The sequence below is a fragment of the Aphelocoma coerulescens genome (genome assembly GCF_041296385.1).
Source record: "Aphelocoma coerulescens isolate FSJ_1873_10779 chromosome Z unlocalized genomic scaffold, UR_Acoe_1.0 ChrZ, whole genome shotgun sequence".
In the NCBI taxonomy this organism is placed as follows: Eukaryota; Metazoa; Chordata; class Aves; order Passeriformes; family Corvidae; genus Aphelocoma; species Aphelocoma coerulescens.
In genome coordinates, this window is record NW_027184085.1 from 37,796,648 (window position 1) to 37,810,374 (window position 13,727).

General features: G+C 38.7%; 1 protein-coding gene across 4 annotated transcripts in view; it reads left to right on the top strand.

Moving 5' to 3' along the window:
• NTRK2 (neurotrophic receptor tyrosine kinase 2) overlaps positions 1 to 13,727 on the top strand; it is a 209,638-nt gene that overhangs the window by 136,192 nt on the left and 59,719 nt on the right. Inside the window, exon 13 of one of the 4 annotated variants that reach the window (XM_069001030.1) lies at positions 5,666 to 5,777. The exons of the other annotated variants lie outside the window; for them this stretch is intronic. Within the exon in view, the coding sequence (XP_068857131.1) occupies positions 5,666 to 5,676 (11 nt within the window). The 3' untranslated portion in view covers positions 5,677 to 5,777. Of the gene's footprint in view, positions 1 to 5,665; positions 5,778 to 13,727 lie in introns of those variants that run through there. 4 annotated transcript variants of the gene reach the window in all.

Here is a 13,727-nt window from a genome sequence, read left to right on the forward strand (position 1 = left end):
TGGGTGCATTTTTTCAGTGAGGTGTCATTTCAGACACAGTAAATCACAATTCTCATCCTGAAGGTGTGGTATGGGAGCACAGACTGAAGACTCAAAGTCACAGAAGTTCACAGAGAACTTCTTGGAGAAGATATTTCCTTTTTGTCTTAGTTTTTTTACCTGAAGAGGAAGATTACTATTTCCCAACTTACTAAACGCTTTTGCATTATGCATTCTCATGCAGCCTATTTCCTTCCTGGAAATGGTTTCCCACATTTACCACAATGTTGTATTGCACTTTAAAGTTACAATTTTTTGCCTCTTTCAATGGCAGCATTTTAGAGAACCCTGAAATTGTACCACACCAAATAAACACAGTGCAAAACAAGGTGTATCTTTCAGAAATCATAGAATCATTGAGTGAAAAAAAGTCCAAGATCATCAAGTCCAACTTTCAATGAAATGAGGAGGATGAGAAGATTCAACTTTTCTTTGCAGTCATAGCTTTCCTCTAGAGGCCAAATCCAGAACTGATTTCCTATTTTAACCAACATGAGTCTTTCCTGATGACTGATCTCTGTGTGTTTTGAGATGGGTCTCAACATCTGAAACACGGCTGTGGTAAATGGCAACATTAAACAACTTGGTAAGAGATTTATTTTGCACCGGTAGGTTTCTTTTTTTGAGTGCAAGATAGAGTGTTTTCAAGACAGAACAAAGCACACAGGTGTTCACTGCTCCTGCAGAAGACAGCTTTGCCATCTCAACTTTGCAGCTTTTGTTTATGTATACAGATATATATACATGTATACAGATATGTATACAGAAATATATAGACCACTTTCTATGGCAAAAACACAGAAAAGCATTGTGTGTTTTTCATAACAAGGGAGAGAAAATGTACAGAAAAATTGTTGTTGTTGTTTTTGTGGGTTTTTGGGGTTTTGGGGTTTTTTTGTTCAGGTTGGGTTTTTTTGGTTGGTTGGTTGGTTGGTTGGTTGGTTTTTCTTTGGAATGGAATTTCTGCCTATGTGTGCCATAGTTATTTTTCATCATATAGAAAGGACTGTGCCCACCCACAGTGAGCTCTTGGCCTCATCAAACCAGACACATGCCCCATCTAGATGTCTGTAAAAGCTTTTAAGAAACATTTTGTTATGCTTTCTGTGGTGTTTCTCTAAGGGTATACTATATACAGTCATACCTGTTAAAATACACACTGTTCATTAGCTAAAGCTTCTCAAGAGATGAGTTTTCATTTTTAAGAAAGAAGAGCAATTATTTAAATGGAAATGCGGTCTCAGGAAAGATATCAATCCTGGATTTAAATCTTTCCTAGATCTCAACACTCATGTAATAAGGAAGGAAATCCTGGTTCAGAAACTAGGATATAAACCCTCCATGGTCACAAGCTGCTCATTATTCCCTACTCTGCTTTCTGGTTGAAATTCTGAAAGGCTGTGCCAGTGCTGAGCTGGACTTGAAGTTTTGCATGGCATATTAACTCTCTGGGTAATCAGTCTAAGAAGGCCATAGATCAAAGCCTATTTGAACATATTTGAACCAAACCCAGCTAGTACTGTTTTCTTTGTATTTGGAATTAGCTTTTGAGTTGTTGCTTTTAAGTAAATTAATGAGCCATTTAATACTGTGCAAGCTAAGCATTTCTGCATTCTGATACACTTGAATTACTGAGGTTCTTTCTGTGTGTTGTTAAATTGTGCAAGCTGTAGGATGATTGTAAGTAAAATCACACTTTTGAACAGCTAGTACTCAGTCTGATCTACAGAAGGTTGATAGCTGGATTCACAGAACACAATAGTTTCTTCTCCCTTCCTCTTCAACCCAATGAAAGGTGGTAGAGCAAAGCATCAGGGAAAAATAATGTAAAGACTTATGAAATGCACCCTGTACATGAATGGAAAAATATGAAATCTATTGTTACATTTTATAGCAAGATTATGGAACAAAGGAAAGTCAATGTGAACTCTTTCACATTTTGCTTGTTACCTTTAACAGGCAGCTACTCTGTATGACCAGAACACATTGTATGTCCTTAGACTTTGCTACAGGGAATAATGCCCATGTTGCAAATATGGAGAAAAATTCTTATCTTTAGGTGACGTTTAAGCCAGGAAGCATGTTAAGGGTGAGTCTGGTGTCATAAATATAAACTGCGAGAAACAATTACTAAGAAAACTAATTAGTCTGGACAAAACCAAACCAACATCACAAAGATGCAGCAGATATAAATCATGCTCAGACAAAAGGGATAGGAAAATATAAAAGCCTATGACTTGGACCCAAGCAATAACCAAAGAGGGCTCCAGTAAGAAGTGGCACTCTAGGAGACAGAAAAGTGTACAGATCTCCCTCTTCCAAACAAAGAAAAGGAAGGAGAGAATGGGGGAGGAAAAAGGAAATAAAAGACAAGCAAGACAAAAGGGTAGGCCTGTTGGCAATTTACTCAGATGAAGCCAAGGTTTTGCAGCTGTACTTCTCCAAACATAAAGCAATTAAAATCTCTACCTACCTTGTTCTCTGGTACCTTGTTCTGCCTGGCTTCAGGATTAGGATTCAGAAAGCAAAAGGATTTAGGCAAGTAGGCTTTGCTTTTCCTACATTACCTGACTTGCTAAATGTGGCAGTGTTTGATTAAGGAGTTTCTAATTGCCTTTGACTAGGCCACGGTGTTCATTAAGTTTTCCAGTTTTCCTATGTTTCATCCTGACAGCTGACTAGGCTGGTTGGGTTGAGAAGGGAATTTTACCCACACTCCTATTTCCCCCTAGTGAAGAGAACTGGAGGTTGGTGTGGCAGGGCCTTGTAACCTGTGGCTTTAAACATTTGTTGATTTGGTTTTATAGTTTTTAAACTGGTGTTTATTGCTTCTCTAGATGTTCAGTAGGGAAGTCTTCTTGAATACCTGATGGCATTGCATTATGGTGAGAATTATAAAATTTCTCAGATTTTTGGGGAGTGTGAAAGGATCCATAGAGTACAAGAGGAGGAACAAAAACCTCTTTTAGGTCACTGTTTATTTCTGTATCGGTCTGTGCCCCCCTCTTCCAGACCCCAGCTGCTACTTGTGCTGCTGGACATACAAGGAGGAAGATTATTAAGATGCTGGGAGAAGGGAAATGTAACAGCAGTGCTTGTGATTATCAAAGGGTCAGGGTATTTAAGGGGTATCCTAATTTACACTGGCTGCTGAGAAGCAGAGGAATATTCTTCAGATTTTCTTTTATTTGGAATATTGATATAACAGCACCATCCTTACTGAAGATGAGATGGCCCATCATAATCCAAATGCTGGATTGTAACACAAAAATACTGTTGCATGCAAAACTTTTGCTATTCCAAAGGACTGGTACATAGACAAGTCTTTGCAATAACATAGGAGTTAAAATGCAGAATTCCTCTTTCATTTTTATCACTTAATTCAGTCTGGAAGTGATTTTCAGAGCAATTGCTTTTAACTCCAGAATTCAGATCAGAATATAAAGTTTGTCAAAAGTAGGATGTATTCAAGTCTTGGATTTTGGTTCAAACTTCCATAACTTAATTTGATCTAGCTTAGAACCTCGTTGTGCTTAGAACTGAGTTTTAACTTCCATTCTTAGCAGATTTTTGACTTGCATGTGATTTTTATTGGATAAGTTTCCTAGGAGTCCAAATTGGTAGAATGAGGAAAATAATCAATGGAGCAATGTGCTGGTGTGCAGGGATCCTGCACGGGCTTCTGTGTGAGGCTGGAAACCAGTTCTTCATCTGGTGGCAGCCTTGAAAGAGTGGTTCCTCCATCATAATGCAAAGTGAGAGGAAGGTCCTGCTGCCTTTACCAACCACCCTGTACAGCCAGAATATTGCAGCCTTTACTGAATTATTCCATCTTCAGTATAACTTCTCGCCCTCCAGAGTTACAGGGTAGTAGCTGAGATTTTAAATGCACAGAAGTAAAGCTGTTCAAAAATAGAATTTTCCTCCCATGGGAGATTTCAGCATTTCAAAATTACTTGCTGCTTTAAAGTATAAGAGAAAGCAGAGGGCACTTGGTTCAGTTTTGTCTCAAGTTTCAACTTGAACTGTTGAAACAGATAAAAATCTTCATTGAAATCTAAATAAGGTGGTATTTTTAAATGAAATACTTTTTTTGAAAATATTTCAATTTGGGAAAATATTTTAAAAATATGGGTAAGAGTGGTTTTGTGTGTGCTGGTATGGGAGAGGGGAAGGATTGTCCCACTTTGGAATGTTAAATTTGATTCTTTGTTTTAGGAAGCCAAAAAAGTAACTGAAAATCAGTATTTTTCTGCTGCTAAATATTTGAAACTTTATTTTACATCATTAATATTTTTCAGTGAAATTTTTTACTAGCTTTATGCTGAAATTAATGCTGTGGGAATCAAAATTTTGAATGTCCTGACTCATGTGTAATTAATATTAGTATATTTTCTTTCATTCCTACACCTGTTTCCATTAATTTTCTTGTTGAACTTGTCTGTAAGGGACTCAAAAAGACAAAATGGGTTGTGTGTTACTGCAAGTGATATCCAACAAGTCCAAACCTTCTTGGATTAAAGGGTGAAACTCCACTGAAGTCAATGGAGCTTTAAATATTGGCACCACCAGAAAAATTGTCCTGTGGAATACACTTGTATTGTCATACTTTGAATTCTCTTCATTCTCATGACAGACATTACTAAAGTAGTCTCTTTTCAAACACTTACACATTTATTATTTTCAAAACCCATTTCCTCAGAGAGGTCAAAAGCTCTTCTCACCACCATAGGGAGTCCATGGAAATGCCAGCATTCTGAAGTACCGCAGGTATCCAACTGCATTAAAATATTAAGGCTTTTTTTAGTTTTTCTTTTCAACCATGCTTTGTTTTTGTCATGAATCAAAAGTGGTAGAATATAATTATTTTTTGATTGGAAGGGCAAACATTCCAGCAGGAAAAATGTCACATTAAAATCGGATTACTTCCAACCAGTCCATACAAGAAAATTCCCTAGTGAAAAGGCCTGATCCCTGATTGTTTTGTATCACTAGTGTGATGCTATAATACCATTTTTACAGTGTGTTTCTGGTAATTTTCAGTATTATCTATGTAGAAAATAGATTGCAGATCTCCTCCAAAAGCCCAGTGTTTTCCTATTTGGCTGTACAGTAAAGCTGGAGTTTTCCCTCCTTTGTTAATATTTTCCTTAAAAACAGAGAATAATGAAATTACTTAGTATTATTTCCATGCATTACTTTAGAGCCCCATGGTCCAAACAAGACCTCACCGTGCAAAGTGCTGGGGACTCTGCAGGTGCACATAATCCTTGCCTGAAGAGCTTTTGGGCTACGGTCTCACTCCTGTAACCTGGAGCTACTTGGTTGTCCTGTGGGCAGGTTACAGACCTGGGGCTTCACACACAGGGTGAAGAATGGGGAAAGGATGCTTGGTTGTCCTGCCTGTATGAGCAGGGAGTCCCAGTGATTAAATCCTTTGCCCCAGGTTACACAGGAAATCTGTGTCTGACCCTGAGGTGGAAGCCAGATCTCCTGTGTGGCACCCTCATCCCCTGACCTATCCGTCCTTGCTCCCCACTGTCATGTTGGCCTCCAGCGCAGAAACTTCTAACCAAGGAATTTTCCATTGAGTTCTGCTGCTGATGAGTTTCTTTCTCACCAATAGGTGGAAACTGACAGCCCGGTTTCTCAGGTGACACAAGGAACGGTTCTGCCATCCCAAATGAGGCAGGAAAAACATCACGCAGAACAAGGAATTTTCCATAAGAAACTGTACCATAGCAACTGAAAAAGACGTTGAAGCACATTACACTTTCTCAGCTTGTTGCAACCTGTGCTTTGATGCAACAGGACATCAGAAAAGTGAAGACTTGGTTTTTTTGTTTTTCTTTTCCTTACTTATTTCTTTGGCCAGGAGAGTGATTGCTTTAACTGGTGCTGCTTGATCATAATGAATTTATTGCAAAACTGTGTAACCTTTCCACATCCGTCTCCAAAGTATGTGCCAGAGCTTATGTTCTGGCATGCATTGTCATGCTATAGCTGGGGAGGGAGAGGGAACTACATCTGCAAACTTCCGTAAGAGATCACAAGCTTCTGAAACTGTAGGTTAACTAACCAAATAGGATACAGAAATATTTCCAACAGGCTGGCAGCTGTGCAATATGTGGCATTAAAATAAAGTTGAGTAATTAAGAAGTAGTGATATAGAAACTAGCAAAAGTTTCTGTCTTTTTTTTCTAAACATATCCCAAATATGACTTGTCTAGTGTAACAGAAAAAAAAAATCACTGTGCAGAAATAAGTGGCTTGTGTTGGTTTGGATATGGACAAATTCTTTCTGTACTAGGCATAGTATTTATGTAAAATGTTGCCTAAAATCTCTAAGGGAATTCTTTGCAGGATAGATGTTTATCTTCCCAAGCAGCTGTAAAACACTGTTAATAATGAAGAAAAATGAATTAACAGGACCTAAAATGTTGAAGTGAGAAAACAGGAATATCTGTTTAGCACTACTGATCAGCTGAGGTCTGGAGACCCCCTTTCTTTTGAACTGGAGCAGTTTAGTCATCTTCCTTTTCTTTCTATTTTTTAGAGTTCATGCTGTACCTTGCCCATATTTTATCTCTCCACTGTGTTCCTTCTCAATAAATTCCACAATGTGGATCATCCTCTTCTCCTGTATACCTGGAGATATGAATTACTGGGTGGAGGACTGCAGCATGTAGCACATTTTCTTTGTGTATACTGTTTTTTCATTCAGACTCACAACCCATCAAGTTTCTGAGGTATTTCTGTGGTAAGATATCCCTCATTTCTGTGAGACTGTTTGTTTCAAGTTCCCCTCATTGTCAGTGGCAAGTCTGTCACGGATTTGGGAAGTTATGTCAGAATCCTGCAGAACTGGACTTGAACTAAAAATGTTGTACTGGAGAAGGATTTGTCACAGCTGTGCTTAACTAAGGCTTCCCTCAAAGTCTATATGTGAAAGCACAGTTCCTTTTGGACAGTAGCAAGGATAATGCAGGTTTTTCAAACTGGTTGCTCCTAGTTACTGTCCTGGCTTTCAACTTGGTAAATTATGGGGAAAAATACCTTTTAAAATACTATTGAGAAGAGATTTTTCCTACTGATGTTGTTCTGATGCTTAGCTAGAATAGCTCTCATTAGGATGCAATTTACCATTTTCCTCAGTTTCCACAACAATTGGAATTTCAAAAGCCTACTTGGCACAATATGAAGGCAGATGATACCAGCAGCTCCTGTTCAGAAATACTTATTTGTTTACATCTATGAAGGTGTGGAAAGAGAGCTACTGAAAGTAGTTTTGAAGTGCTGGTTGTGGTATGTTAATCCCTGAGGGCCTGTTTATTTTTATGGAGGATAGTACATACAATACTGTAAACTAACAACATACAGACTGGAATAAGCAAAGAATTAGGACACAGCTAGCAGCAGACCTCACATTTTCCTTTGTTCACGGCAAGTTTTTCTTGATTGTTTGTTTGTTTGTTTGTTTGTTTGTTTTAATGTGTCAAATTAGGGGATGCTGTGGGTTTCTTAATTGCTTTCTTCAGCAGTTTCTCTTCTTCTGAATGCAATGCAAGAGAAACAGTGTTGTTTTAAATTTTTTTTTTTTCTGAATGTATTCTTACCAATGTATTTTATTTTTGAGTGCATTATAATACACTTTAAGGAGGCCAGAACCAGTAAAATTACAAGGAAGTATTTACTGCAGCCAAATTCATATCTGAAGAGTTTCCACTTGAGATTTTGAACTTAAGAAAGTGATGGCAGTGAGGCGTTTGTGCCATTGTTTTCAAAATATACCAAATAAGAATCTTGATGAATACATAACTTATGCTTTATAGCTTTGTGACACTATTCAAGTAGAAAATAACTAATATTTTTTAAAAATCCCCACCACTATTGTGAAACAGCTAGGTATTCATTTCTGGCCTCATTTTTGAGGTGGGGAAAACAGTCATAAAGGGATTCACTCAACAGAAGCCTCATAAGAGTTGTTTGCCAAAATGCTGATGACAAGTATCTTTTCATCTCTGTGTGTGTGTGCGTGTGTGTGTGCGTGTGCGTATTTAGTCTTCAGAAGCAAACAATGTTGTCTCTCTGTAGTTTCTCTGTAAGAAAAAATACAAATCAGTAATGGTTATTTTTGCAGTTAGAGCCTGTTATATTCTTGGAACATGTGGCTGAATTACCATTCTCTTACTGAAGAAAATGTTACAAGAAGGGAAGAATAAATATGACAAGCAATGTTGAAAGCAATGCACTAGTCTGTAAGTTAGTTGAGAGTTGTACATGGGAAAACACTAGAAAAGCTACTCAACAAATCTTGGCATTGCTTTATAAATAATTATGTTAGCTTCTGACCCTTCCTCCTCATTAAAATTCTGAAGGACAGGCTAGAAACACAGACCCCTGGAAATTGCCTGAGGGCCGTTTTGTGGATGTTGGACTACCAAAAAGGCAAAGTATCCCTCCAGTGTGACAAGACCTCAGACAAGGCCTTCCTAAAAGCGAGTCTGTACTTGCCCGCCTGCTGGTGGTGGTCTTGCAGGAGGCAGCAGTTAACAAACACTGCCTGTAAAGTGGTCTGTTAAGGTACCCTGGTGACATCTTGGCTTAACAACACCTCAGTGTTTTAGCTAAGCGCAGGCCCGGGGCGTATCAGCACCCATTTCCTTGGCTGCAACGGTCAGTTTGAGCAGCTTGAGACAAGAATTCAGCATTTTCACTGGCAACAGTAAAAATCATGGCAATTTTTACTATTTCCTTTACTATTTCCTATTTCATGATAAGCCCATGGGGTACTCTGCCATTACAGTGCAACAAATGTAGCAGCTGTTTGTGTTGGTTACTGCTGCTTAAAATGTTTCCCGAGAAGGTGAGTATGTAGGCAAACTGGTATTTGTTGCTCTGGGAGAGAACTTGAACTTCAGGAGGAAAGGGAGAAAACCCCTACATTTTGCCTATCTTAGTTCTGTGCAGACTGAAGTTGCTGTAAATATCATGGTGTGCAGTAGTTGGAACAAAACAGTTTTGGTTTTCAAGAGCAATAGTCATATAGATGCTGGGTGAGAAAAGAACTTTTCTGGTCCATGCATTTTTGGTGTCTTGCAGAGACTGTCAGAATTACATTTGCATTAATTTCAGTCTACAACTAGTATTAAAGAAGATTCAACTGAAAGTACTTTCCAAATGTAAAGAGTGCAGGGGACAAAAAGGACTGTGATTTATGGTGACATCTATTGAGATTTTACAGAATATCATATGTGTATACTAGCTATCAACGTAAAATGAACTGGTACTAATTGGTCAAAGCTGCCAACTCAGTCTGGTTATGAGTGTAACAATCTTCTTTAGGTCACATTCATTATACTGACATTGTATGTCAGATCCTGAATAAAGTTCATTCAGCCATTTCTGCCGTTCTTCTTGTTTGCCCTGCTATGTATGTGTGCTGCCATCAGTGAGAGTTCATGTTTCAGCAAAGACTGGGTCTGTGTGCTTTGGGAAATGTATGTCTCGGGTATCTGCCCAGTGGCCAATTCTGCAGCAACAGCGTGACTGTGGGAGGGCATCCTTTGATTGAATCTCGCCTGGTGTTTTCCTCATTCTTGGAAACTGACTGGAACAAAATGTTCAAAGCTCTTTCTTTCTCCCTTTCCTCTTCTTTTTTTTTTTTTTCTCTCTCTCTTTCTGTCTTTCAGTTCCATGCCTCAAAAGGCTGTAACTGGGTTCATTATTGTGTGAAAAATCAGCAGCAAACTTCTATGCATTTTGCTTCATTTGGGCAGCTCCTGTTCCTTAGTGACAGCTGGTTGGCTCAGCACACTGTAATTATCAAGTCAAAACCAAGATGCTTTTAGGTAGTGAAAGCATATTGGCAGAGACTGAATTTGCCCTCAACCTTGTCATGGGCCACAGCTTTAAAAGATCCATTTGGTGGTGGTTGTTTTGTCACTGTTGGTACTGGAGCTCTGACTGTTATCACACTGGACCCTGTGGGAAGCTCTTGTTATCCTAAAGGAGGACAGGTGCTTGTTTTTCATTAGCTGCTGACATACTGTATGCTTAACTTTTGATCAATGTATCTGTGTTCTTTCTCCTCCTCTAAAATAAAATTTTATTGATATGTGGGAGGGGATTTATATGTGTTAGTGAGAATTTACAAAGGCCTTATTTAAAGAGTCTGAAGGAAATCTTGCTAAGAAACAGACCTGTGGGTTTGTTGTCTGCAGTGGAACCAAGGCACTCTCTGCTGCTACTTTAAATGTGCCTCCATTTGACAGACCGACTATGTGCTGAGTCAGTGACTGGTGCCTGGCTGTCCCTAGCCATGGGGGCATACAGGGCGAGGCATTGCCTATGATCCACTAAAGGACAATAGGCCCTGGGCTGCATATTGTGCAGATCAGTTCCAAGGAGCTGGACATAATGGAGACTTTTGCTCCCTCACCAAATTTGTTTTAGCAAAGATGTAGAATTCCTCCTTATTTGTCTGAAATGTCAAGAAACATAATTTCAGCTGGCAGATAACACAGTCCAGAGCTCAAGTGAGTGAAAGGAGATTTCTTATAGTCTTTGCTATGTCTGTTATCTTGGTGTGTCAGTTTTCATGTTACATGAGAATAACATGCAGATCCAAGAGAGAAGAGAAAATGTGTAACTTTTTTTTGCAAGAGGAATGACCTGGGAAAATCCTCCTGTTCCCACTGACAAGTCACAGTGTTTTCTCACTTCATCATGGGGCAGGCTGGGTTTTCTATTAGGAGAATTAGAATAGGCAGTCATCTTGCTGCTATTAAAAAACCTTTTAGTGTTCTCAAATCTGGCTGGGCTATAGTTTAGTGTAGTTTACAGATTATGTCCAAATAGGAGTACCACTGTTTGCTTAAGCAAAGCTCAATGCAAGGAGCATGGTACAGTCTAATTTGCATCCTTCCCTAGGATTTGGGGAGGTTGTCAGACCCTGAAGAATGATAAGTCACCCAAACTATAGAAACCTCATGGCCTTTACACATGAAATAATTTGTTTTGTATAAGCATACACTTTATGATATCAGTCCTTTGGAGGATGGAGGAAAGAAGAATCATGTCAGAAGAGAGGGTGATGTGTGGTCTGCAATAAGCAATAAGGTCTTCTCAAGCTTGAAAAATTAAGCATGTGCTATGTTTGTGTGGAAACCTGGAAAGATTTTTTTTTCCCCAGGGCATTTATAACAAGACAAAAGAAAAGTCATCTTTTCTTTGCAATTGCTGAGGCTTTGATCCTGAAAAATCCCCAGCACGTTCTGTCTTGCAAACCCTTAGTGACTCCATTTTGTTGGCCTAAAAGTGAAATCTTGCAGGTCTTTTTGTTTGAAGGGAGTACAATGTAATAATCTTCTGACTGCATTGTGGTTGCTGTAGAGGTATCTGTCACAGCCCAGTGGTAAAGATGAATTTTCTGGGTGTGCCTTGCATACATATGTTGCCAATTACATCATGAGCACTGGAATTCTGAAACAGTAGCTGGGCCAAGGGGAAAATGCCCTATGGGGACATAAGACTCTGTGTATGGCATGTCCTAGCAAAAAAGGTGTGCCAGTCTGGCAGTGAAACAAAAGCAGAGCAAGTGCCTCATCATGGAAGAAGGCAGAAATGCTGAAGGACAACAAGTCTGTAAAAGGGAATAGCTGCTTGTCCAGGTTTGTTCACCTTTTATGATGTTTTGGTCTTTTCTGTCAAGTGTCTCAGGCAGTATAATGCCAACCCCTTCTGTCCCCCCGTAGGTCAGAGGGCAAACTGACATTCTTTCTGTGTCAGTGTGTAGGAAGACTTCTTCTTTTTCTTCTTTCTAGTGAGTTTGTTTTTCAGTAAATAATGCAGGGTGAAAAAGATTTTATATTTTGTTTGTTTGCAGTGTCCCGTGTCTTTGTGTCATTTGTGGGTCCTCCTCAGAGATGGCTAAACTCTTAACTTTTCTTTGTGTTTAAAGGCCACTTATGGCAAAACCCATAGGAAAGAAGGAGGTATGCACAGAATCATAAGAGCAAATAACCATGTAGGTTATTCAGGCAAACCCTTAGCAGTTTGCAGTTAAAGAAGCAGGCAGAGACTGAGCCTTGTGATTAGGGGAAGGTTTATTTCAATTGGCTCAAAGAAAGCAAAGCATAAGATAAAATTGCATAAGATTCCATTTTTTTTTTCACAGAAGGCCACACAGTGTGTTGCAGCCTGATAGAACTGTAAAAGGAATTGGGAAAAAAAATTAGGAAAAGGGTAAATAATTTGCTCAAAAATGATCTGTAAGACTGGGTTCTGTCACACTCCTATGACATTTTCTCTATGCTAAATTAGCTGCAACAGTGCAGACCTACCCATCTAACATGGCTGATCAGATGCTATGCTGTCTTTTAGAAAGATAGCTCATCAAAAGGTAAAGATTGAGTATGTGCTTAACTTTTAAATAAGGGGATAGAATTTCAACTGTGAGCCAAGTATATGGTTTATTCCTTCACAAGCTTGAAAGCTCAATTTACTTTTCATATCTCCTTTTGAAAGGCCACCAGTAAAATGCTTCTGTACTCCCTCATGTAGAGCCATGAAATTATTTCCTTTTCCTTTTAAAATGAGAAGTGAAAAAGCAAAGCAGAGAAATGTACATCACAACCAGTGCAATCTGCTTTGAATTTCACCTTCATACCCATTTATGCTAAGCTTGAATATGGCTCAGCCTCTGGATGTAAGTTTCTTTCAGGTCCTACTTCTCAGGCTGGCACCCTAGGATGCTTTTCAGACTACGTCTGTTTCTGAAAACAGAGATAGAAGAGAGTTAATATTTAGAAGACAGTATGTTTATTGGCCCTTCCCCTTCTGAAAGTATCTATTATATGAGATATGCTACACAGTATTCCCCCATCCTTTGCCAAGTACTCCTATTTCTGTAGCACAGAAGATTCCTAAAGATTAGCATAGTGTGGAGGGAAAGGATTTCTAGGTCTGAACTAAGAGGAGGGTGCTTGTAATGAGATCATTGTCTCCAGTTAAACATGAAAGACAGACCAGATTTGCCCTCATAAAATAATACTAATGGGTTTTATACAGCAACTCATACACAATAGCCTCTGAGTTGTAAGATGATTAACCTTTTGGAAGAAGTGCATTGAGATTGGTATTTATAAATTAAGTGTATACATATCTGCAAAGGCAGAGTTTTTTCAAAATTCCAGGGCAGTTTTCTGCTCAAAGCTGATTTACCGTACAGTGCTGAAAAGCTTTTAGTAGGCTGGAAGCATCACGGAAAGAGAAATGAAGATGATTAATATATGCTACTTATTCTGAAAATAGCCAAATTTAGCTTTCAGCTATTCTGGTATATACCAATTGTTTTAGCATGTAAAAGATCAGTTTTAGGTTGCTAGGACTTCAAAGGTCTTGTGCACCTTAGTTTTAATATTCAGGGCAAGTTCATATATGGATAAACTGTTGACTTCATTATTTTTTTTCCATGAAGGGTGAATTTAGTTCATAAGACTCGTGCATTCAAAACAGTGACAGCATTTTTATTAGAATTTCTTCTTACCTGATGCTTATGTGAGTATAAGGATCTAATCAAGTATGGCATCATGGCTATCTGTAGCCAAGATGAGAGGACATTGGCCAGCTAAGCCAAATCAATTACTGAAAAAAAGAGCCAAGTAAAGTGCCTCACCAGGAATCAA